A 23,715-nucleotide genomic window follows, 5' to 3' on the forward strand; every position below is an offset into this window, starting at 1 on the left:
GTCAAGGGTTGGCTTGTGATAGGAGCAGAGGTAAATGCATTCTTTGGCTGCTAGACAGTTTCAGCAGTGAACCCCTCAGCCCCCCACTCCCAAACAAACCTTTTCCCATTTGTGTACATTCCCATTCCTAGTAAGGATGGAAATGTGGAAAGACCAATCTTTGTAATACGAGATCATCCCTGAGAATTATCATCCTCAATGTTTTGCGCATCTGGCTCTCTAGGACCGCTGTCCAGGGGAGTGGCCACTAGGAGTTCTGCATCCAGGCAGGTAGTGCCAACTTCTCAAGCTGGCCTGGAGGTGGTGCTATTTGCATGTGGTCACTTTAGGCCAATAAATTAGTATGCTGCTGAGGAGGTAATACTCCACAGCTGAAGCTCACCTTGCATCTTTACACTTGGACTGATTAAAGGGATTCATTAGTGAAAAACAAGTGAAACTGAAATAATCTTTGGAATGGTGCAGAGAACTTTCTAAGAATGACACAAAACTCAGAAGCTATAAAAAGACAAGACAGACAACATAAACATTTTTTTTTTTTTAATTTATGATAGTCACAGAGAGAGAGAAAGAGGCAGAGACATAGGCAGAGGGAGAAGCAGGCTCCATGCACCGGGAGCCCGATGTGGGATTTGATCCCAGGTCTCCAGGATCGCGCCTTGGGCCAACGACAGGCGTCAAACCGCTGCGCCACCCAGGGATCCCCAACATAAACATTTGTGCTAAAAAAAAAACAGAAAGAGAAAATCCAGCAAACTGAGAAATAGCAACTTCTGTGACAAAGAAACCATTTTCTTTCTTACAAAAAAAAAAAAAAGATTTTATTTATTTATTCATGAGAGACACAGAGAGAGAGAGAGAGAGGCAGAGACACAGGCAGAGGGAGAAGCAGGCTCCATGCAGGGAGCTGGATGCGGGACACAATCCTGGGATCTCGAGACCAGGACCTGAGCAGAAGGTAGGCACTCAATCGCTGAGCCACCCAGGCACCACTCCCCCCCCCCATTTTCTTAATACACTAAGAACTCTTGCAAATAACTTTGATTAAAACATGAAAAGAGGGTATTATGCTGAGTGAAATAAGTCAATCGGAGAAGGACAAACATTATATGGTCTCATTCATTTGGGGAATATGAATAATAGTGAAAGGGAAAAGAAGGGAAGGGTTAGAGAAGAAATGGGTAGGAAATATCAGAAAGGGAGACAGAACATGAAGACTCCTAACTCTGGGAAACGAACGAGGGGTGGTGGAAAGGGAGGAGGGTGGGGGGTGGGGGTGAATGGGTGACGGGCACTGAGGGGGGCATTTGACGGGATGAGCACTGGGTGTTATTCTGTATGTTGGCAAATTGAACACCAATAAAAAATAAATTTATTATTAAAAAAAAAACATGAAAGGAGGGACGCCTGGGTGGCTCAGCAGTTTAGTGCCTGCCTTCAGCCCAGGACGTGATCCTGGAGTCCCGGGATCAAGTCCCACATAGGGGTCTCTGCATGGAGCCTGCTTCTTCCTCTGCCTGTGTCTCTGCCTCTCTCTTTCTCTGTGTCTCTCATGAATAAATAAATAAAATCTTAAAAAAAAAAAAAACATGAAAAGAGGAATGCATGGGTGGCTCAGCGGTTGAGCATCTGCCTTTGGCTCAGGGCGTGATCCTGGGGTCCTGGGATCCAGTCCTGTATCGGGGCTCCCTACATGGAGCCTGCTTCTCCCTCTGCCTGTGTCTCTGCCTCTTTCTCTGTATCTCATGAACAAATAAATAAATTCTTAAAAAAAAAAAACATGAAAAGAAGTATAAGAATGAAATCTTGTCATCTGCAACAACATGGATGGAGCCAGGGGGTATTATGCTAATCGAAGTTAAGTCCATCAGAGAAAAGCTTATGATCTTACTTAAACGTGGAGTTTAAGAAACAAAACAAAAAGAAAAGACAAATCAAAAGCAGACTCTTAGCTAGAGAGAACCAACTGCGGTTATCAGGGGGGAGGTGAGTAGGAAGGTGGGTGAAGTCGCTGATGAGCACTGGGTGTGGTATGGAAGTGTTAATCACTATATTGTACACCTCAAACATAACACCGTATGTAAACCATACTGGACCAAAAGAAAACAAATCAACCAACAAAGACATAGGAAGATACGAACAATCAGTTCACAGAAAAGGAGATTAAAATCACCCATTTCTCAGATACTCATAAAATTTTCATGAATATGAAATGTAATATAAATTAAAAATTAAAACAACAAATGCAGTCGTTTGCTTGCGCGCCTCCGATGATTGTTGTGCATGAACATTCAGTTTTTCTATCTCAGACCACCAAGAGCGTGTTTCTCTTCATCCTCAGATCTTCCCCTTAGGTTTCCAGAGGGGTTCTCACCTGTTGTCAGACAGGGTTGGGGCAGCTGCTTCTTCGAGGGCACCAACCTCGGGAAGGACAGAGGCGGGTCTCCCACTCTCGCCTCCCAGTCCTGGGAACCAGGACTCACCCGGAGACGTGGAACAGGTGTGCTGGGAGCGGCGTCCGCGCCCAGGGAGGCGCGCATGGGGCAGGCTCCAAGAAGACCAGGGGGACGAAAGAATGGGAGTTCTTTCGAGACAGAAGAGGCGAGACTGGGCTCGTCTCCAGCAGCAGGACCGCCTCCAGCAGCAGGAACACCACGTCAGGAAACAAAAGGGGTGTACCAGGGACAGGTGCAAGCGAGGACCTGCAGGCTGGGGGGGTGGGGGGGTAGGGAGGGGCTTGCCGGGCTCGTGCAGCGGGGTGGGAGCCCCCCCCACTCAACTTTCACTTTCCGTAGGCAAATACACGGAGACCTCAGGGAAGTGAAATGACCCGTACCAGGTCATAGCTGCAGCCATCCCTGGGGTCCTAAGGGTCAGTCAGTGGATTTCCCCGCTGCCCGCGCTGCCGCACCGCGGGGGCTCTCAGCTCCCAGCCGGGCTTCCAGCCCGCGGGCCGGGCCACCGCTTTGGACTACAACTCCCAGGATCCCCTCGGTCCGGCCTCCCCCGCCCCGCGCCGGGCTGGGGGCCGGATTCACCAATAGGAGAGCAGGGTTTCCAGGGGGCGTTCTCTGCGGCCAATGAGCGCGGCGGGGGGCGGGCTTCTCCCGTCCATTGTTCTCGGTGCCCCTCGGGCTTGAGCCGCGGTGATCCGGAGGGGCCGGGCCGTGCCCAGGGGCGCTTTTGCGCGCGGAGTGGCTGTGGAAGCCCGACCGGGTGTCCCGAGAGGTGAGCTTGGAGACTCGGGCCTGGAGCGGCGCGGGCCGGGGGTTGGGAGTAGCCCGCGGCTAGAGACTAACGGGCCTGGAGCCAGTGCGGGCAGCCCTGCTGGGGGAGGGGCGTCGGGGGAGCTGTCCGCGCCCGCGGGCCGGGGCCCCCTGCTTGACGCGCCGGGTCCGCTCAGGGAACGCGCTCAGACGCTGCTTTCGGGCGGTGAGCTCCCTGCACCCCAGCCGGGGCTGCGGGGTGGGGACTGGTAGCTCGCTGGACGGCGTCCCGCGCAGCTCCTCGTTTTACAGATGGGGAAACTGAGCTCCCGAGGGGGCGTGTCTTGCCCCAGGTCAGCGAATGAGCGGAGCGCGAGCAAATTTCCGGGGCTCGCCGCAGGGCCTCCCCTACCTGGGCATCTTCTGGCCCTTTGGTAAATAGACAGGAGAGCTTCGGTGTTCCCACTAGCTTTGCTTTCTTCTTTTTATTTTCCCTTCCCTGTCTCTCCCCCCTACCCCCATTTATTAAAGGGGGGGGGGTATCTGAGTCTTTAGGATGTGGTAGTGATTTTATAAAAATAAATTTTCATTGCTTTTATAGCCTTGATTTTATTTTATTTTTTGAAAAAGATTTTATTTATTCATGAGAGACAGGCAGAGACATAGGCAGAGGGAGAAGCAGGCTCCTTGTGGGGAGCGTGACGTGGGACTCGATCCCAGTACCCTGAGATCACAATCTGAGCCAAAGGCAGACGCTCAACTACTGAGCCACCAAAGCGTCCCTATAGTCTTGATTTTAAATAGTAGTTTAAAGGCTGCCAACATTTTGTAGAATTCACGTCCAAGTTTTGTTTTTCCTTGTGTGTAAATTTTTAAACGGATTTGGGATCATACTGTGCCTGGTGTTTTTATAAAGATTATCTCAGATTACTAATGGTTAACAATGCTTGTCAGGATAATTTTAAAAAATATTTGAAACTACATGTGGCAGAATGCATAGATGTTAAATTTCATAGGTATGCTTTGTGCAGCCATCATCAAATCAAGATATAGAACATTTCTAGCACCCCAAAGGCTTCTTTGAGCCCCTACTCAGTCAGTATCCGGCACCCAGAGGTAGCCATTATTAAATCAGCATAGTTTTTTTCTTAAAGATTTTTATTTATTTATTCATGAGAGACAGAGAGGCAGAGACATAGAGGGAGAAGCGGGGTTCTCATAGGGAGCCCGATATGGGATTTGATCCCATATCCCTCAGCATGGTTTTAAATACATTTTACTGTATGGATGTGCCATCATTCATTAACCATTCATTCCTCTGCTGCTGGATTTTTTAAATGCCAAATTTTTTTTTTTTTTTTTTGCAATTGGAAACAATGCTATGGTTTCGTTTCTTTGCAAATAAATTTTCCTTTACAAAGATGGTTTTTTTTTTTTTTTTTTTTTTTTTTAAGATTTTGTTTATTGGGATCCCTGTGTGGTGCAGCGGTTTAGTGCCTGCCTTTGGCCCAGGGCGCGATCCTGGAGACCCAGGATCGAATCCCACGTCAGGCTCCCGGTTCATGGAGCCTGCTTCTCCCTCTGCCTGTGTCTCTGCCTCTCTCTCTCTCTCTCTCTCTCTGTGACTATCATAAAATTAAAAAAAAAAAATTAAAAAAAAGGATGATGAATATAAAAAAAAAAAAGATTTTGTTTATTCATGAAAGACACAGAGAGGCAGAGACATTGGCAGAGGGAGAAGCAGGCTCCGTGCAAAGAGCCTGAGGCAGGGAGCCTGATGTGGGACTCGATCCCAGGACCCTGGGATCATGACCTGAGCCAAAGGCAGACACTCAACCACTGAGCCACCCAGGTGCCACAAAGATGGTTATTTTTAAAGATAAATTCCTGAAGGGGCCAAGGCTGCATTGAAGAATGTGAATATTTTAAAACTTCATACTCATGTGGTAAGTATGCAGTTTAGATACTGCCTTCCTTCCAGTGAGGCTCAAAGTATCTTGACATCTGATCCTTGCTAATCCTGAAGATATCCCCATAAGATAAGAAGGATAGGTGTTATTATCTGTACCTATTAGATGGTCACTGAGCTTAAGGGACTGAGTTGTGTGTTAGATCAAGGTCACTTATTCTACAGCAAGTCTGAACTGATTTAGGACAGAATAACTCAGTCTTGGGTTCTTAGGAGGGCTTTGAATTTCTGATACCATTCTTTTGGGAAGAAAAGTGCTGTATTTTTTGTACTTGTAATTCTTCTTAACTTCTTTTAATAGAAAGAGGTTTTCAGGAATAAGCCATTTTTCCTTTAAGAGGGACAGGAAACTTCTGTTGATTTGCAGATGTAAGAATCACTTGGTGGCCTGACCTGGGCTGCTGTGAGTTAGATCATTGTGGGGCAGTCTGCTTATTGATGTGGTTCTCTTTCTTATTTCCCAGTCACGTTACTTGTTGACATTTGAGGAGAGAGGTGTCTTCTCAGTGAGTCTGGCCTAGAAGACTGAAGTTCAAGGCTAGAAGCCTGGGTGGTTGCCCCAGGAAGGTGAATGATGGCTGCAGAGGGGCCTAGAGTAACCACTCCCCTGAGCCCCATGGTCCAAGTGCCTCAGGAGGAAGACGAACAGGAGGAGGTCACCACCATGATCCTGGAGGATGATTCTTGGGTGCAGGAAGCTGTACTGCAGGAGGATGGCCCTGAATCGGAGCCCTTTCCCCAGAGTGCTGGCAAGGGTAGCCCCCATGGGGAGGCAGCTGGAGGGCCGCAGGGTGCCCTTGGCCGCCTTCGAGAGCTCTGTCGGCGCTGGCTGAGGCCCGAAGTGCACACTAAGGAACAGATGCTGACTGTGCTACCAAGGGAAATTCAGGCCTGGCTGCAGGAGCATCGTCCCGAAAGCAGTGAGGAGGCTGTAGCCCTGGTGGAAGACTTGACCCAGACCCTTCGGGACGGTGGTAAGATGCTGGACCTCATGGGGAGTGGGTGGGAGCATCCCCCCAAAGTGGAGTAGTGTGGTGTGTGTGGAAGAGGAGAAGGTGGTATCCAGGACGGAGCTGAGGACAGCCCATCCTCCTGCTGCTGGCAACGAGGACATTGTCACTTTAAGTTTTTTTATTTAGTTTTTATTTTATTTAAAAATTTTATTTATTCATGAGAGACGCAGAGAGAGGCAGAGAGACAGGCAGAGGGAGAAGCAGGCTCCCTGCAGGGAGCCCGATGTGGGACTCGATCCCAGGACCCTGGGATCACACCTTGAGCTGAAGGTGGACTCTCAACTGCTGAGCCACCCAGGTATCCCAACATTGTCACCTGTTAATGTCCTTGTGTGCAGTTCTAGTTCCAGAATTTCGGTATAGGAAAGGCTTACAGGACTATTCTTGGAGCTATATTTGTGTAATAAACATAGTGTTTACTTCTGTGTTTATTTGGAGTGGTTGGAAAGCCGATGGAGGTTATAGGGAGGGGGACTGAAGACTATAAACCACCCCTTGGCACCTTCTGTTGTGCAACCAACATCTAAATATTTGAAGTTCCAGCAATTACAAGAACCAGATAATCCTATTTTTAAAGAGTGATTATTCTTATGAAACAAGTCAATGACGAGTAAACTGGCTAGTAACTAGGAACTAGCTATGGTATAAAGTCATCCTAGGCCCTTTTTTATTTTTTGTTTCTGTTTTTTTTTTAGATTTCATTTATTCATGAGAGACCCACAGAGAGAGGCAGATACACAGGTAGAGGGAGAAGCAGGCTCCCTGCAGGGAGCCCAATGTGGGACTCAATCCCAGGCCCATGATCCCAGGATCATGCCTGAGCCAAGGCAGATGCTCAACCGCTAAGCCATCCAGGCATCCCTCATCCTGGGCTCTTTTTTTTTTTTTTTTTTTAAGATTTTATTTACCCATGAGACACACACACACATGAGAGAGAGAGAGAGAGAGAGAGAGAGAGAGAGGCAGAGACACAGGCAGAGGGAGAAGCAGGCTTCACGCAGGGAGCCTGACATGGGACTGGATCCCAGGTCTCCAGGATCACGCCCTGGACTGATGGCGGTGCTAAACTGCTGAGCCACCTGGGCTGCACTCCTAGGCTCTTAAAAGAATAATTTCAGGGACGCCTGGGTGGCTCAGCGGTTAAGTGCCTGCCTTCACCTCAGGGCATGATCCTGGAGTCCCGGGATCGAGTCCCACATCAGGCTCCCTGTATGGAGTCTGCTTCTCCCTCTGCCTGTGTCTCTGCCTCTCTCTCTCTCTCTGTCTCTCATGAATAAATAAATAAAATCTTTAAATAAATAAATAATAATTTCAAACTTGAGCTCTTTGCAAGCTTGTCACCGTGTTACTAATACATTCTGGGATCCAGGCATGCCATTTAGCTACTCTGTCTCCATTATGGTCTTCAGCTGGAGACTTCACTCCTTCGATTACCAGATGTTTCCTTCACATCTGCCCGGGTCCCTAGGGCTGCTTCAGGACCCATGGATGATGGCTGCCTTGGCACTGATGAGAACCATAGAAGCTCAGAGAAAGGAGAGGAGAGGGTAGGAGAGGTCAGAGAGAATGTGGAGCTTGAGCAGGAGGTTGTAGGCTGGAGTGGGATTTGGAAAAGTGCAGGGCAACAGGGAGGGTGTGGCAGCTGGGAAGAAAGTGAGGGGTGGCATGAAGCTCATTGGTTCAGGTGACACTAAGGGAGCCTGGCTGCTTGGGAGTAAAGTGTGTTTTTAGGAAGGGGTAGGATGTAGAGTTTGGGGGAAGGGTGGGTGGGGGCTTGGACTGAATGTCATTGGCCTCAGCAGGTTCTTGAACTAGAGCCCAAGGGGAATGGGAGGAAGTGGAATTTGGCAACAGGATATAGGTTTGATTTGAGTAGGGAGAGGCCAGCGGCAGGAGAACAGGCAGGAAGCCGCCCAGACATTAGGCGTGCAGGCATAGGGGTCAGGCCGTGGCGGGGATAGCAGAAGGAGAGGACACTGGACACATGTAAGGAGAACCAGTAGTAACACTAGCTAGCATTTACAGATCCCTTTCTGGTCCTGGCCTTGTGCCTAGCATCCACTATGCAAAAGTGATGGACACTTTACCATCTTGGGAGGTGAGTGACGTTATCATCACCAGAGAAGTTAAGTGACTCCCTGAAGATCATGCAGTTCATAGGAGGCCCAACCAGGATTTGAACCCATGGGTCTGAGAACCTGGCCCATGTTCTCAAGCATTTTATCACATCTGTGGTGCAAAGTATAGTCCCTAGTGGGGTGTTAGAAAGAGGAGATGCAGACGAGGAGTAAGACAAAGGTGGCTTATTCAAAGGTGTCCAGTGTGGAAGATTCAGAAGAAAAGAGTGGAAAAGAGGTGGTTTGGGAGCAGAGGTTGTGAGCAAGCCCAGGGACTTGAGAGGTAGGAGGAAGCCTGGCTTTTGGAAAAGGGACTGACCTTGTGAGCCCAGCCCTACCCTGGACTCCTCACATGTCCCTCTCACTAGCAGTCCCGGGAGGGGAGTGGGGCTGTCACTCTACAGATGAGGAAATGGAAATTCAGCAAGGTCAAGCCCTTACTCAAGGTCACACACTAGATAGTAAGAGGTGGAGTCGGGATTCAAACTCCAGTCTGTTTGCTTCAACGTGTGTTTGGCAGGTTTTATTTGAAAAAAAAAAAAAAAAACCTGGTTTTCTTTGGCCCTGAAAAATAACTTTTGACTTTACTCTTCCTATTAAAACCCCCAAATCCCTTATCCTGTCCTAAAAACTTAGTTCATTTGCCTCCTGATGGATGTGAGAAGCTTGTAATGATCTTTAGGATCTTTAGTCAGATACTGTGGAGAGGCCAGAGGGGTTGAGGGCTGAGGAGTGATCTCTGAAGTGGTTGTATCTTTTTATTTATTTATTTTTTAAGATTAGTTTATTTTAGAGAGAGAGCATGAGAGTAAGCATGAATCTGGGGAGGAGCATAAGGAGAGGGAGTGAGAGTCTGCTCAAGCAGACTCCCAACTGAGCGTGGAGCCCGTGAAGCTCAGTCTCACAATCTGTGAGATCATGACCTGAGCTGAAACCAAGAGTCACGTGCTTAACCAACTGAGCTGCCCAGGCACCACTAGGGTTGTGGATTAATAGGGAAGTAGTGAAGCGGAGGGTCAGGTCTGAGCAGGTGCCGCTGATGTGGTGACAGGTACCCACTGTGACAGCCTTCCCCACCTGGCTTTGCTGTGGGGGTTTTGTGCCTTTTAACACTCCCAGAATGTCCAAGATGGGCTCGTCAGTCCTCTGACTTCAACCCTTGAGATCAGCTTTATTGGTCTCCATTCATTTAGCAAAGCCTCCTGACCTTCCCCGTGATGACTCAGAGGAACTCGTGTGCTTGTCTTCATCCCCTCAAACATTTGTTCAACATAAGACAACTTGACCTCTATTCTGTTCATCCACCTTGGGACCTCTGGACAAACTTTTATTCAGCAGTGGACATTTTAATCCCTGTTTGGACAGTGGTTATTTAATATTTGACTAATGGGCACCTCTAGATACTCACATTGAAAGGTTCTTATGATTCCAGTGAAGATGGGATCTGTGCTACTAGTTTAAGTGGTAAAACTCATCCCTCCTTGTGACTATTTCCCAAGGACGTTTCCATCCCCACGTGCAGTCCTCATTCAGAATCTTGTTGTTTCTGCTCTGAACTCTTAAAGCAGTCTGGCCTCTCCCTTACCTGGTGCCCCTGTTCTACTCCTACCTGAACGGTCGGGCACGCTCCTGCATAAAAGTCTGCATGAGTTCCCCAATGTCTCCAGATCAAGTGTGTACTCCTTATTCTGCTCAAAAATGGGGCCTTGTGTGGTCTGGCCTGGACCTGCCCCACAGTGGCCCTTCATCCTCCTACCATTGCCCTGGCTCCATTCAGACTAGACCTTGCTGCTCCTTAAATGTAGCCTATGCTTTCTAGCATCCATCTGTGTGCCTGAATTGAGTTGGAAATCTGATCACCTTTTCCAGAAGCAATTTCCCCCAGTGCTTTGGATTCTCCATGTCCTTTACCTTTTGGTTATGTACCACCTTGTTTTCTATTTATATGAATAGTTGTCTTATTTCTTCTAGGAACCTTTAAAATCTCAGAAGGCATGGAACCTGTTTTCTTCTCTTCTCTCCTTTTCTTTTCTTTTCTTTTCTTTTCTTTCTTTTCTTTTCTTTTCTTTTCTTTTCTTTCCCTTTCTTTCTTCTCTCACAGCACTGTACACAGTGGGAACTCAGTAAGTGTGTCTGGCACAAATGAATGAATTTTCCCGCCCACCAGCAGGTGTGGAGAGGCTCCCCTGCTCCATCCATGAAGGAGGCAGATAGATGGCTTCCTCATTCCAGGCTTCTCTGCCTGGAATGGCTTAAGAAAGCCATGCTAAGCTTTGGTTTTAAAACAAAATGGGGTCAAGCCCACACTTAGCAGAAGGCAGCTGGGACACTCCAAATCTGGACAGAGGGGAGAGGCAAGGCTGCAGACCTGGGGGGATGCTCAGGCCAGTGGGCAGCCCAGACAGCTTAGTCCAGCAAAAGAGCACTTACTCTTAGCCTCTGGCATTTTCATCCTTGGAAGTACCATATGAATCCTTTGTTCAGCAAACACAGTGAATACTATCATGTTTATGCTACTAATAAAGATATTTTTAAGTTTAAAAATTCTTTTTAGTAATCTCTACCCACACCATGGGGCTCGAACTCACAACCCTGAGATGGAGAATCAGTCACATGCTTTTCTGACTGAGCTAGCCAGGCGCTCCAAAGATATTTTTAAACAGAGAGAACATGTTTTTGAGGACCAAGTTTTGTGCTATTCCATTTCTCAAACAACAAAGGCTCAAAGGCATCCTTCCTGCCTGGCCCAACTATAAACTAGAAGGTGGCCTTTTTCACCTGATATTATCCATCCAAACTGCAGGAATCATGCGGGAGACCAATAGCATTTACTTGCATGGGACAAGCTTTGACTTTGGAAACCTTGGGGATGGTGAATCCACACCCCCAGGGAGGACATTTGCCTGACAGTCTTTTGTGCCAGGGAGCTGGCCATGGATGTGCACATCAGTGAATAGATGACAGAGAAAATGAACTGGCAAAGGGCCAGAATTGCAAGCCTCAGTAGGATTTCCGTGGTCCTGTGGAGTTCATCTCTCCAACGAGGAGGGTTTTCGGTTGAAGTGAGATTGGCCCCTGGCGGCTGTGTTTTCAGCCTGTGTTTTACAGACCCATTGAAAGACCATTTGTGAAAATCACAGGGTATCTCTCTCACTTGTTATAAAGTCCCAGCATAAAACCCAGAACACCTCCCTTTTGTCTTTTTTTCGGGTGATTTGGTGAACGACAACCTAGATTTGTCCAGGGTACTCCTGAAGATGAAATATTTGTCCTTGTAAGTCATCAGAATGTCTCAAAGTTCAATAGTGGGTGGACAAACCATGCCTCTCAGATTCCTATCTGTAAGCAGCCTGGAGTCTGGGGCCGGAAATCATTTCTCAATTTGCATGGCCCGGTTTTTGGTTCAGAAACTACAATCTCTGTAGAAGTGAGATAGCTTGACCCAGGCCTGTTGTCTAAGTACTCTACCCAGGGCTCATCCACCTGTAAGAAGTAAGCAGAAAGGTAACCTACAGCCTGCAAATCAGGGACTCATGCCACGGTGGCTTTCCCCAGATGCCACACACCAGAGTTGGTTCAACATGCAGAGGAAATGTTCCTCTCCTGACACACAGATTTTATCTCACAGAAGCTCCATCACCCGAAAAAGAAACTGTTGATGTCACAGGGGAGCAAAGGGGAAATTTGGGGGCTCAAAATGGATGAATCCTGGTATATCAATCCTCTGACCATCAGTACAGCATGTGGTCTCCAAACCAGCAGCATCAGCATCATCTGCAAATGTATTTGAAATGAACTTCCTGGGCTGTCCCATCCCAGACCTATTGAACCAGAAACTCAGGGTGGCGCCCAGCACCTCATGGTTTAACAAGCCGTCCAAGTGATCCTGACTTAAGCTCCAGTTAGCAAGCCACTGTGCTAGACCTCTGGTTCTCCAACTCAGCCACATGTTGGAATCACTTGGGGCCCCACTTCCAGGGATTCTGATTTTCTGATTTCATTGGCTTGGGGTGCAGCCCAGGCAGGGAGGTTTTGAAAGCTCCCACATTGTCCTAAGCTGCAGCAGTTTCAAAACCACTGCTTAGAGCCTTACTCTCAGTGTGGTCCATGGACCAACAATACTGGTGTCACCTGGGGCTTATTAGAAAGGCATGCTCAGGGATCCCTGGGTGGCGCAGCGGTTTGGCGCCTGCCTTTGGCCCAGGGCGTGATCCTGGAGACCCGGGATCGAATCCCACATCGGGCTCCCGGTGCATGGAGCCTGCTTCTCCCTCTGCCTGTGTCTCTGCCTCTCTCTCTCTCTCTCTCTCTCTCTGTGTGACTATAATAAATAAATAAAAAAAAAATAGAAAGGCATGCTCAGTCTCACCTAATCCAAGTGAAGTAGAATCTGCATTTAACAAGCTCTCCAGGTGATTCGTCTGCATTTTGAAGTTTGAGAAGCTCTCCTCTAGCCTACAGAGGAATGGAGGTTATCCACTTCAAACCTACTGTTGTTCAACAGTCAAGCCCAAGAACCACGGCTTACCTCTCCAGGCATCTTTAGCATTTCCTGGCTTTTGGTGAACACAGGCAACAGGTCGCCTATTCTGAGTTTGGTGCCCCAGCCAAATGCTCCCTTCATAACAACAAAGAGCAAATACATAGATTTTTCTTAACAGGACCAGGAATGGAGAGTATTGGTGGGTTGTAAAGGTGTTTGTCTTTTTTAAAGTTATGATTCTCAGCTTCAAAACAAAAATCGCTTTTAATTCACTTAAATATTTGAAACACATACCATTCAGAGCTCTTTAGATGTAACATATAACTCTAAAATGTTTGGCAATCATTCATTTAAACAGATAACAGAGCTCATTGCCCGTTTTGTCAATGGTTAATCTTTCAGGCAGCCAGAGTGGAGGTGGACCAGTGCTCCCAGTCACTCAGGCACCAGCAGGCTCCTGCCAGGCTTGCCAGGGCAGTACTCTGATGGGGAGAGCCCAACTCGGCGAGAAGCTATGTTAGAAACATCCCTGCATTTTAGGGCAGTGGCTCTGACCATGGTGTTGAGGTCCTAATCAGGTGGGAAGGGCTTTGCCAAAATTTTTGGAGCCTAACCCAGACTAGAGCATTAAAGTCTATGACTGGTTCATTTTTCTAAATAAATTACAGTAAAATCAGGTTTATCTCCCTGTTGATACCAATTTTCCTCACCCTCATCGTGATCTGTTTTCCAGTGTGAGAGAAAGCAGAAGTGTCTTGTCCAGGAAGGGGGACATGCACAGCCCCAGGAGCAGCAGTGGGGAGGTGCTGCACATCTGAGTGTAGAGCCTCTGTCTAGGGCCGGAGAATCCAAGAACTATTGCTTTATTCTGAGCCTTGACTGCGGCTTTTGTTTACTAACCAGAAAAGGCAGAAAGAGGGCCCATGGCCATGCAGCAACCATTCAGTGGATAGTATTTGGACAGTGGTCTCACCGTTCTGAAAAAACTAACACTGGATCCTTAGTTCATAACTTACACAGTAATAGATTTCTGTCTTACAGGTGACACAAAAATAAATTTTAGATGGATTATAGATCTCTATAAAAGACTGGAATAATGTAGGAGAATATTTTTATCATCTTTTGGTGAACAACCTCTTATACAAGACAGCCATCTTCAAAGCTGGACGGGACTCAGGAAAACAAAAAGACATTTGTATAAAAACAGTACCATGAACAGAGTTAAAAGACAATATACCAACTGGAAGGCAATTTTTGCAACGAAGTCTGCAGTACAGCAGATAAGAGTCAAAGACTCTTGATCTAGGGGTGCCTGAGTGGCTCAACTACTTGAGCATCCAGCTCTTGACTTTGGCTTGGGTCATGATCTCAGGGTCCTGGGATTGAGCCCTGTGTCGGGCTCCCTGCTCAGTGGGGAGTCTGCTTCTGCCCCTCCCTCTGCTTCCTGCTCCTGCTCGTGCATGTGCACACACATTCTCTCTCTCTAAAATAAGTAAATCTTAAAAAAACAACAAAAAGAACAAAAAGCTCTTGATCTGTAAGAGCTGCTGTAATCCATAGAAAAGTCAGTGCAGTGGAATGAAAGGTCAGAGATATGAGTAGGCAATTTAGAAATGAAGAAAAGTAAATTATAACTTTATGAAACCATATGTTCAGCTTTGATTGGGGAAGTACTCATTACAACAAGATATTATTCTTTTCCCTATTGTACCATCAGAAGTTTAATAACGTTTCTGAGAATTCTCTGCCTTGCTGAGCATTTATTTAATCTTCTAAACTAATTTCAGAATTAGTAGGTAATGCCACCTATTTTAAATTTGATAGAATACATAAAACTATGAATCATATTCTCTTTATGGTGTGATAAAATTTACATAACAAAATTTGCCATTTTAACCATTTTTTTTCATTTTAACCATTTTTGTTGTATTTCACAGACATTAAATATATTCATATTGCTATACAACCATCACCATCATCCATCTTCAGAACCTTTTCCTTTTCTCAAACTGAAATTCTATGCCCAGGAAACAACTCTCCATTCCTCCCTCCCTCCCCAGCAGCACCTGGCACCCAACATTCTAATTTCTATCACTATGATAAATTTGCCTGCTTTTGGTACCTCATAGAGAGTAATCATATGATATTTATCCTTTTGTGTCTGGTTTATTATTTAACTTCACATAATGTCCTCAAGATTCATCCATGTAGAAGCATGGGTCAGAATTTCATTTCTTTTCAAGGCTGAATAATACTCCATTCATTCCTTGATGGACCTTTGGGTTTTCAGCACTTGGTTATTACAAGTAATGCAAGAACGTGGGTATACAAACACCTGTTTCAGTCCTTGCTTTCAGTTCTTTTGGATGTATACCCAGATGAGGAATTATTAGATCATATGGTAATTCTATGTTTAATTTTTTGAGGAGCCACCACACTGTTTTCCACATTGACTGCACCATTTTACATTCCAGCAGTGCACAAGGGGAGAATCATATATTCATTTTTTAAAGATTTATTCATTTGCTTTTAGAGCAAGAGCATGTGCAAGGTGGGGAGGGGCAGAGGAGAGAGAGACAGAATCTTAAGCAGACTCTTTACTGAGCGTGGAGCCTGAACAGGGCTCAATCCTAAGACACTGAGATCATGACCCTAATCAAAACCAAGAGTCAGATGCCCAACTGACTGAGCCACCAAGGCACCCTAAGAATGATATATTCTGTTCAGTTTGTCTCAGGGACTCATTTTTTTAAAAAAAAGATTTAATTATTTTATTTTAATTTTTTAATTTTTATTTATTTATGATAGTCACACAGAGAGAGAGAGAGAGGCAGAGACATAGGCAGAGGGAGAAGCAGGCTCCATGCACCGGGAGCCCGATATGGGACTCGATCCCGGGTCTCCAGGATCGTGCCCCAGGCCAAAGGCAGGCGCTAAACCGCTGCACCACCCACAGATCCCAAGATTTAATTATTTTAGAGAGAGAGAAAGAATCTCAAGCAGACTCCACGCTGAGCAGGGAGCCCAACACAGTGCTCAATCCCAGGACCCTAGGATCATGATCTGAGCCGAAGGCAGACGCTTAACCGACTCAGCCCTGAGGCATCCCTAAATTTTTGTTTTTGTTTTTAGTTGTCTCTGTACCCAACGTGGGGCTCAAATTCATGACTCCAGGATCAAGAGTTGCATGCTCTACCCATTAAGCCAGGCAGGCGCTCTTTATTTTTGCACTGTTTATTTTTGCACTGGTAAGGACACACTTCAGGTGCATGATTTGCCAATTTTAAATAGTATGCCTTGAACTCCCAGGTTTAGGGAGGCAATCCAGATGAGGCAGTCAGTCAATGAATATGTCCTCTTTCCCACCTTCTCTCAACCCCAGTTTTGGCTAGAGACATTTCTATGTTGCTCTGTGGCCTCTACATTCTCTTCTCATTGTAATGGCCACAGTAATTTGAGACTTCATTCTGGAGTCCCACGTGTCAGGTGTTTGTCCTCAGCCTGTTTGCCCTGAGTTCCCCTCATTTTGGTTGACCAAAGCTCACCTCCTATTTAATTTTCTCTAAGAAGGACTCAGAGGAACCATATTCTGCGAATTTGTGCATATTCAAAGCTGTTTGCCTGCAAACATGATACTTGAAGGACAGTTTCATGAGCACAGAATCCTGGGCATCCCCTTTCTTTCCCTGTCTGCCTTGTGTCTGCAGGCATTGTCCCTGTAGAGCAGTCTGAGCCCAGCTGGTTCTCTTCCCCCATGGGAGTGATCTGAGCCTTTTGCCTTGCCATCCCTGTGCCCGTCGTTAGCCACTCAGTGTCAGTTTTCCTGACATAGTGCACCTGTCCAGGGTCCTGGCAGCTTTTTGCTTTCAGTGTTTGTTCTGTTCTTTGGTTTTGTTCCCCCGTTTGAGAACTCCCAGTTATGTGTGCATGGCCTCTCCTTTCATCTGACCTCTCTGTCCTTCTTGTTAATCCCTTTGTCCTCTTTGTTCCCTTCCTTTAACTGCTCTGCTCATCTCAGCCCTCTTTTCCCCTTGCTGGGCTTGCCAGCATGCCTGTTCTCCTTTTGCACTTCCTCTCAGCCTGTCCTCTGTCTACAGATTTCCTCTGCTGTCCCGAGTCCTGCCAGCTCCACTCCATCTCTTCCTGCTGTCTCACTGTCTCTTCCTTGACTTTTACTGAGTGGTCTTCCTTCCTAGAGGCAGTTGCTTCATTTAAGTTTTTCTTCTTTTTCTTTTCTTTTTTTTTTTCTTAACAGAGAACGTGCGTGTGCATGGGGCGGGGCAGGGGGGCGGCAGAGGGAGAGCGAGAGAGAGAGAATCTCAAGCAGACTCCTGGCTGAGTGTGGATCCCAAGGCGGGGCTCAATCTCACTACCCTGAAATCATGACCTGAGCTCAAAACCAAGAGTTGGATGCTTAAGTGACTGAGCCTTGCAGGCACCCTTTGTTTAAATTTTTTTTTTAATGCATGAAAAATGTCACTTTCTTAGTCATAATTGCCATGATTAATACATGATTAATATGTGAGGGTGAAAGGCTCTCTCCTTCTCTGCTTTACAGAAGCAGAAAGCTTCCTGCAGTATATAGGTCATCTGGGTGATTCTGGTTGTAGCTTCACCTCCTGTGCTTCTCTGAACCAAAGAAGCCAGCCCTGCTTGCCCTAGTTCCCAGGTGCACTGTTGCTCTTAATGGTGAGTCCCTTACCTCCAGGAAGTGATTTTCTGTCTGAGCTTTTTTATGTCCTTTTTTTTTTTTTTTTTTAGATTTTATGTATTTATTCATGAGAGAGAGGCAGAGACACAGACAGAGGGAGAAGCAGGCTCCATGCAGGGAGCCTGATGTGGGACTCCATCCCGGGACTCTAGGATCACACCCTGACACGCCCTGAGCCGAAAGCAGACGCCAAACCGCTGAGCCACCCAGGTGTCCCCCCTACCTTTTTTCAAAAAGTAAGCGCCACACCCAGTGTGGAGCCCAATGGGGAAGCTTGAACTTACGAGTCAACTGCTCAGCAGACTGGGCCACCCAGGTGCCCCTCTGCCTGAACTTTTTAGTTGCCCCTCAGTTCCCTGCTGCCCCCCACATGTTGCCTTCCACATTTGTTCTGTTCACTTCCTGCCTCATTGGCCTCAACCATGTCTCTGCTGGTTTTGGAAGGCCTTACATGTGTTTTGATGTCTGCAAGTTAATCTTCCTCCAATCTCACTGCAAATGGAATTTGAGTTTTTGTTTGTTTTCCCTGTTGCTTCTGAGCTCATTCCAGAGCATACCAACCAGTTCTTCTGAGTTTAAGGCAGTGGAAAACCTTATCAGCTAATGTCTCTATTCAGAAGAGAACAATTACTAAAGTTATTTTTTTTAAATGGTTTATTTATTTATTTGAGAGAGAGAAAAGCAAGCTGGGAGGAGAGGCAGAGGGAGAGAAATTCAAGCAGACTCTCTGCTGAGTGCAGATGTGGGGCTCGATCTCATGATGCTGAGATCACGGCCTGAGCCCAAATCAGTAGTCAGGTGCTCAATTGACTGAGCCACCCAGCTGCCCCTACTAAAGTCCTTTTTAAAAATGTTTTTGGTAGTATTAGCTTGTAGAAAATCAATCAGGGCCTCTGCCTGGAGGACCTTGTAGAAGAATGGTTGATAGCAGACCTCTGTGCTAGAAACTTCCAAACCCTGTTGCAGGAAGTTGAGGAAGCGTAGAGCTGCTGGTCCTAGCCATATGGGAGCCTGCTTTGTGCTTTGTGACCTGAGCCAGAAGGGCAGTTCTACAAGCCCACACGTGACCAGCAGCATATGTGCTAGTGAGCGTGAAATGTAATCATGTGCTTACTTGTAAGCTTAAATACAATTTTATATTGACTAGCAGTATAACTAGGACCCAGGTTCTGCCTGAGGGCCTGTCACATTTTATCATGTGCACATATGGAAATTTGCCTTAACCTACAGAAATTAATAATCACCGAATTGAGCATCTAACTTTGAAGATTTTTTAAAATTTATTTATGCATGAGAGACATAGAGAGACGCAGAGACACAGGCAGAGGGAGAAGCAGGCTCCATGCAGGGATCCCGATGTGGGACTCGATCCCGGGTTTCTGGGATCACACCCTGGGCAGAAGGTGGTGCTAAACCGCTGAGCCACCGGGGCTGCCCGAGCATCTAACTTTAAATAAACTATTTTGGGGGTGCTTGAAGTGCTCAGTTGGTTAAGTGTCTGCCTTTGATTCAGTCCTGGAATCGAGCTCCACATCAGGCTCCCTGCTCGTGCGGAGCCTGCTTCTCCCTCTCCCTCTGCTTCTACCTGCCCTGCTTGGGCTCTCTCCCTCTCTGTGTCAAATGGATGAATAAAATCTTTTAAAAAGAAAAAAAAAAAAGAAACTATTTCTTAGCTTCAATAATGGGAATATCACTAGGACCTCATGTCATTATTTTACTAATTGTCTTCCCTGTTTTGGATGGATCTGCTTTCTCTGGAGGTCTGATGTTAAGTGTTAGAAATAATCAGCTATCCTCCTTATCAATAAATCATTGATTTATTTCTGTACACCCTCTAGAATTCCAGAAAAGAATTGAAGACAACTTATAGAAACAGAGCACAAGGGTTCTCACTTCGGCAACACATATACTAAAATTGTAACAATAAGGGAAGATTAGCCAAAAAAGGAGGGAGAGAGGGAAGGAAGGAAACACAAGGAAATTATATAAAAAAAGGAAATAGTGGGAGGTAAAAATGAAAGAACACAGGTTGTGGGCTGCACAAACATGCAGTATTCTCTCTCTGAGCATTTGGCTCCAAGCTTCCGGGCAGGCAAGGCAGAGAGGGAGCCATGACCAGAGGCAAAAGGCAAACACACATCAGTTGCTCAGAAGAGCAGTTCTCTTGGGAATTTCAGTTAGAGGGAAATTTCCTTCTCGTTCATAAGAGGACATTGTGTGGCATAAATAGTGTCACCAACAACTTCCTGGCAGCATTAACATTCCTGACAGTCATTAATTTCTAATGACACTTATCAGACTGTTCCTGACTGTTGGCCAGAGCCGTTAAATCAACATACCACTCAGTTCTGCAGTGAGGTCCAGGTTCATGGCTCTCCACTGCTCTGGCTCAATCCTGGGATAGACTTCAGAGTCTCTCAGTGAAGGAAGAGGATGCATTTGTTGTCAGCAGTCCGTCCTCATGATTCCTTTCACCTGAATGTTTGACAAATTTCTGGATGGTATATATTTTTGTACTACCAATGGGAGGTCCATCCGTAAGCTCCTACTGCAGATACATTTTAGGGCTCTTTTAACTGTGTACTTGTTTCCGGTCATCTGTATAGACCCTAGAGTCCTTGTTGCAGGGGCCCTGTCATCTTGTCTGTGTCTTACCTATTATAATCTAATAAGATTATAAATACCAGACATATCATAATGCATGAGGTTACTATATAAGCTCTTTTTGAAAGGAGACTGAGCTTTAGGGAAATTTCTGTGGTCCAGTGAAAAATCCATTCATTCATTCACTAAATGTAATTGCGTACCTGTTACACACCAGGCACAACAGTGAGAATTAGGGGTCATTGTGTACCCTGTTGCCTTCTATTGATTAGGATGTTCCCATTCCCACCTGACTTCATTTCCCAACCAAGAAACAGATACAGACCTAGAACCCAAATCTTTAAGACTTAGAAATTCTGGGTGATTGCCACATGGGTAGGAGGTCTGACAAGTAGATAATCATGTAGAAGGAAATCAACCTGGTTTGAAAAGTTGGAGGATTCTTTAGCCTTTTTTTTTTTTTAAGATTTTATTTATTTATTCATGAGAAACACAGAGAGAGAGAGAGAGGCAGAGGGAGAAGCAGGCTCCCTGCAGGGACTCAATCCTAGGACTCAATTCCAGGACTCCAGAATCACACCCTGAGCTGAAGGCAGACACTTAACCACTGAGCCACCCAGGTGTCCTACCTCTTTATTTTCATTAGAAGTTTAATGTTTTAAATATTTCCTTGGTTTCCTTTCTTTTTCTCATCATTATAGGAAATTCCATATAAATTGTACGTCCTTTTTTACTGTTTCAGATTTCGAGATCCAGAGTGACAATGGGGAGAATTCTAATCAAGATCTATTTGAGGATGCAGAGTCACGGGAGATGTTCTCAGAAATGCCCGAAGGGGAAGGCATCCCGCAGTGCGACTGGGAAAGTGACCGTGAGAGAGACTGTGGCTCCAGGGAGCCCCAGGCAAAGGCCCCATGTGAGGATGCCCGGGAGGTCCCCACCCAGGGCAGGGAGGTCGGGCAGCTCATCGGCCTTCAGGGCACCTACCTGGGTGAGAAGCCCTATGAGTGCCCCCAGTGTGGGAAAACCTTCAGCCGGAAGTCCCACCTGATCACACACGAGCGGACCCACACAGGAGAGAAATACTACAAATGCAACGAATGTGGGAAAAGCTTCAGTGACGGCTCCAACTTCAGTAGACACCAAACCACCCACACAGGAGAGAAACCCTACAAATGCAGGGACTGTGGGAAAAGCTTTAGCCGGAGTGCAAACCTCATCACCCACCAGCGGATCCACACAGGAGAAAAGCCTTTTCAGTGCGCCGAGTGCGGCAAGAGTTTCAGCAGGAGCCCCAACCTCATTGCTCACCAGCGAACCCACACAGGGGAGAAGCCCTACTCATGCCCTGAGTGTGGGAAGAGTTTTGGCAACCGATCCAGCCTTAACACGCACCAGGGCATCCACACGGGTGAGAAGCCGTATGAGTGTAAGGAGTGTGGTGAGAGCTTCAGCTACAACTCCAATCTGATACGGCACCAGAGGATCCACACAGGGGAGAAGCCATACGAGTGCCCTGACTGCAGGCAGAGGTTCAGCCAGAGCTCAGCACTCATCACGCACCGGAGGACACACACCGGGGAGAAGCCCTACCAGTGTGCGGAGTGCGGCAAGAGCTTCAGCCGCAGCTCCAACCTGGCCACGCACAGGAGGACGCATCTGGTGGAGAAGCCCTATAAGTGCGGCGAGTGCGGCAAGAGCTTCAGCCAGAGCTCCAGCTTGATCGCCCACCAGGGGGCGCACACTGGTGAAAAGCCGTATGAGTGCCTGACTTGCGGGGAGAGCTTCAGCTGGAGCTCCAACCTCGTCAAGCACCAGCGAGTGCACACCGGCGAGAAGCCCTACCAGTGTGGGGAGTGTGGCAAGAGCTTCAGCCAGCGCTCCCAGCTCGTGGTGCACCAGCGCACCCACACGGGCGAGAAGCCCTATGAGTGTCTCATGTGCGGCAAGAGCTTTAGCCGGGGCTCCATCTTGGTCATGCACCAGCGTGCCCACTTGGGGGACAAGCCATACCGGTGCCCCGAGTGCGGGAAGGGCTTCAGCTGGAATTCTGTTCTCATCATCCACCAGCGTATCCACACGGGGGAAAAGCCCTACAAGTGCCCCGAGTGTGGCAAGGGCTTCAGCAATAGCTCCAACTTCATTACCCACCAGAGGACTCACATGAAAGAGAAAGGGTACTGAGCTGGCAGAGAGGCATAATGAGGGCTGCCCCCCAATACTGGCATCCCTTTAGGAGAGCCATTCCTCCTAAGTGGTCTTTGGGGACTTCTGCCAGAATCTCACCCTTGCTCATCCTCATCTCTACCATGTTGCCATCTTTGTGTTCAGAGTCAAACCCCCAGAACAGAGCACAGGAAGGGATGGTCAGAAGTTGTGTCTTTTTCCTGTTTCATTGCACGACCCACGATGGACTTCCTCTCTCCTGATCCTCTGTGTCTGTTTCCTCTTTGGTAGAGGAAGGTGAGTGTGTGGGCCACACACACGGGCCACAGGCTCAGAAATACTGGAAACCGGTAGGTGTGGTCTGGTTATCCTGCTGCCACTTGGTTAGGTTAAGGTGCCTTCACCCCAAGTTGCTGGCATGCCAGAGGGTTGGGTCAGAAGAACCTCTTCCTGGAGTTGTCCTGGGCTTCAATTTCAGGTCACGGTGGATGGGCTTTTCCAATTCTGAGCCATCCATATGAAGGTAAAGCCTTTTTCTATCCATAGAAAGTGTCAGGAACATGTAGGCACGAGGGAGTGTGGCCTAGAACCAATGTCCCAGGAGCTTTTCCATTGGTAAGAGTGGAGCAGGACCCACCAGTGAGGGTATAAACTGAGGAGGTTGACACGTTTGCTTGTGTCTCTGCTTACCATCCTGTGGTAAGTCGGCTGCCAGGGGAATGCACTAGTTTTAGTGGGGTTCTGTTTTTTGAGTGTGAAATTGGGAGCCCCCAGCCACCTACCCCTGGCGGACAGTGGTTTCTGTCTCTTCGAGGGTGAAACAGTCTTGCTCTCTTAGGGTGGGCTTGTGTCTTCACCCTCATGGATACATAGCCCCTGAATCATCTCTATGCACTTGTCATTCCTCTGTTCTTCTGTTTTTGTTTTTGTTTTTTGTATGTGCAAAGCTGGAATTTGATAGGTTTTATATACGTATATATTTTTAAGGAAGTGTTGATTTTGAGGACACATCATCTGTCCTCTGGAGAGATCTGGGCTTGAATCAGTTGTTGTCCTGAAGGTGTCGATCTTGGGATGCTACCAGGGCTTTGTTCTTGGGTCCTTGAAACCATAAAGACCAGGGGGTGATAGCAGGGCAAGGGGTTTGTTATAAGGAAGAGGAGAGCAGATCAGGTGTTTCTGGGAAATATGAAACCATCTCCTCCAGTGCATGGAGCCTATGCTCACAATGGGCCTTGGTTCTTATAGAATGCTCAATGTTTCCTAATAAAATAGAGTCCCATTCTTTTCCTGTGTCTGCCTTTTAATGTGAACTTGACTATTAGCAAACCCACACCTCACTTCCTACCCACTCACCTTCTGCCCTAGGCCGAAAGTGGTTCAAGACCTTCAGGGAGTAAAAATCAGTGGTTTCAAAAAACACACCTTTGGGTGAACCGAGACTTG

At 47.0% G+C, this 23,715-nt stretch overlaps 1 protein-coding gene across 4 annotated transcripts; it reads left to right on the top strand.

The window, feature by feature from the left end:
• Positions 1 to 3,075: 3,075 nt before the first annotated feature.
• On the top strand, positions 3,076 to 23,556 carry ZSCAN2 (zinc finger and SCAN domain containing 2). 4 transcript variants are annotated; one of them, XM_025437078.3, is made up of 4 exons: positions 3,076 to 3,228; positions 5,640 to 6,149; positions 17,347 to 17,477; positions 20,846 to 20,983. In XM_025437078.3, exons 2-3 carry the CDS (start codon positions 5,747 to 5,749, stop codon positions 17,448 to 17,450), a joined length of 507 nt encoding a protein of 168 aa, XP_025292863.1. In that variant the 5' UTR covers positions 3,076 to 3,228; positions 5,640 to 5,746; the 3' UTR covers positions 17,451 to 17,477; positions 20,846 to 20,983. The 4 variants fall into 4 exon arrangements, with proteins under 4 accessions (XP_025292863.1, XP_035570641.2, XP_025292861.3 ...); XM_035714748.2 differs by lacking the exon at positions 17,347 to 17,477 and having other exon boundaries at positions 20,846 to 23,556; XM_025437076.3 differs by lacking the exons at positions 3,076 to 3,228; positions 17,347 to 17,477 and adding an exon at positions 3,411 to 3,640 and having other exon boundaries at positions 20,846 to 23,556.
• Positions 23,557 to 23,715: the final 159 nt, after the last annotated feature.

Source organism: Canis lupus, chromosome 3, assembly GCF_003254725.2.
Source record: "Canis lupus dingo isolate Sandy chromosome 3, ASM325472v2, whole genome shotgun sequence".
NCBI lineage: Eukaryota > Metazoa > Chordata > Mammalia > Carnivora > Canidae > Canis > Canis lupus.

Bases quoted from the DNA above. Each gene is read 5' to 3' on its own strand.
- ZSCAN2 (XM_035714748.2), top strand. From the start codon at position 5,747: ATGATGGCTGCAGAGGGGCCTAGAGTAACCACTCCCCTGAGCCCCATG. The intron at 6,150-20,845 runs GTAAGATGCTGG...TTACTGTTTCAG, and splicing joins CCAGACCCTTCGGGACGGTG to ATTTCGAGATCCAGAGTGAC.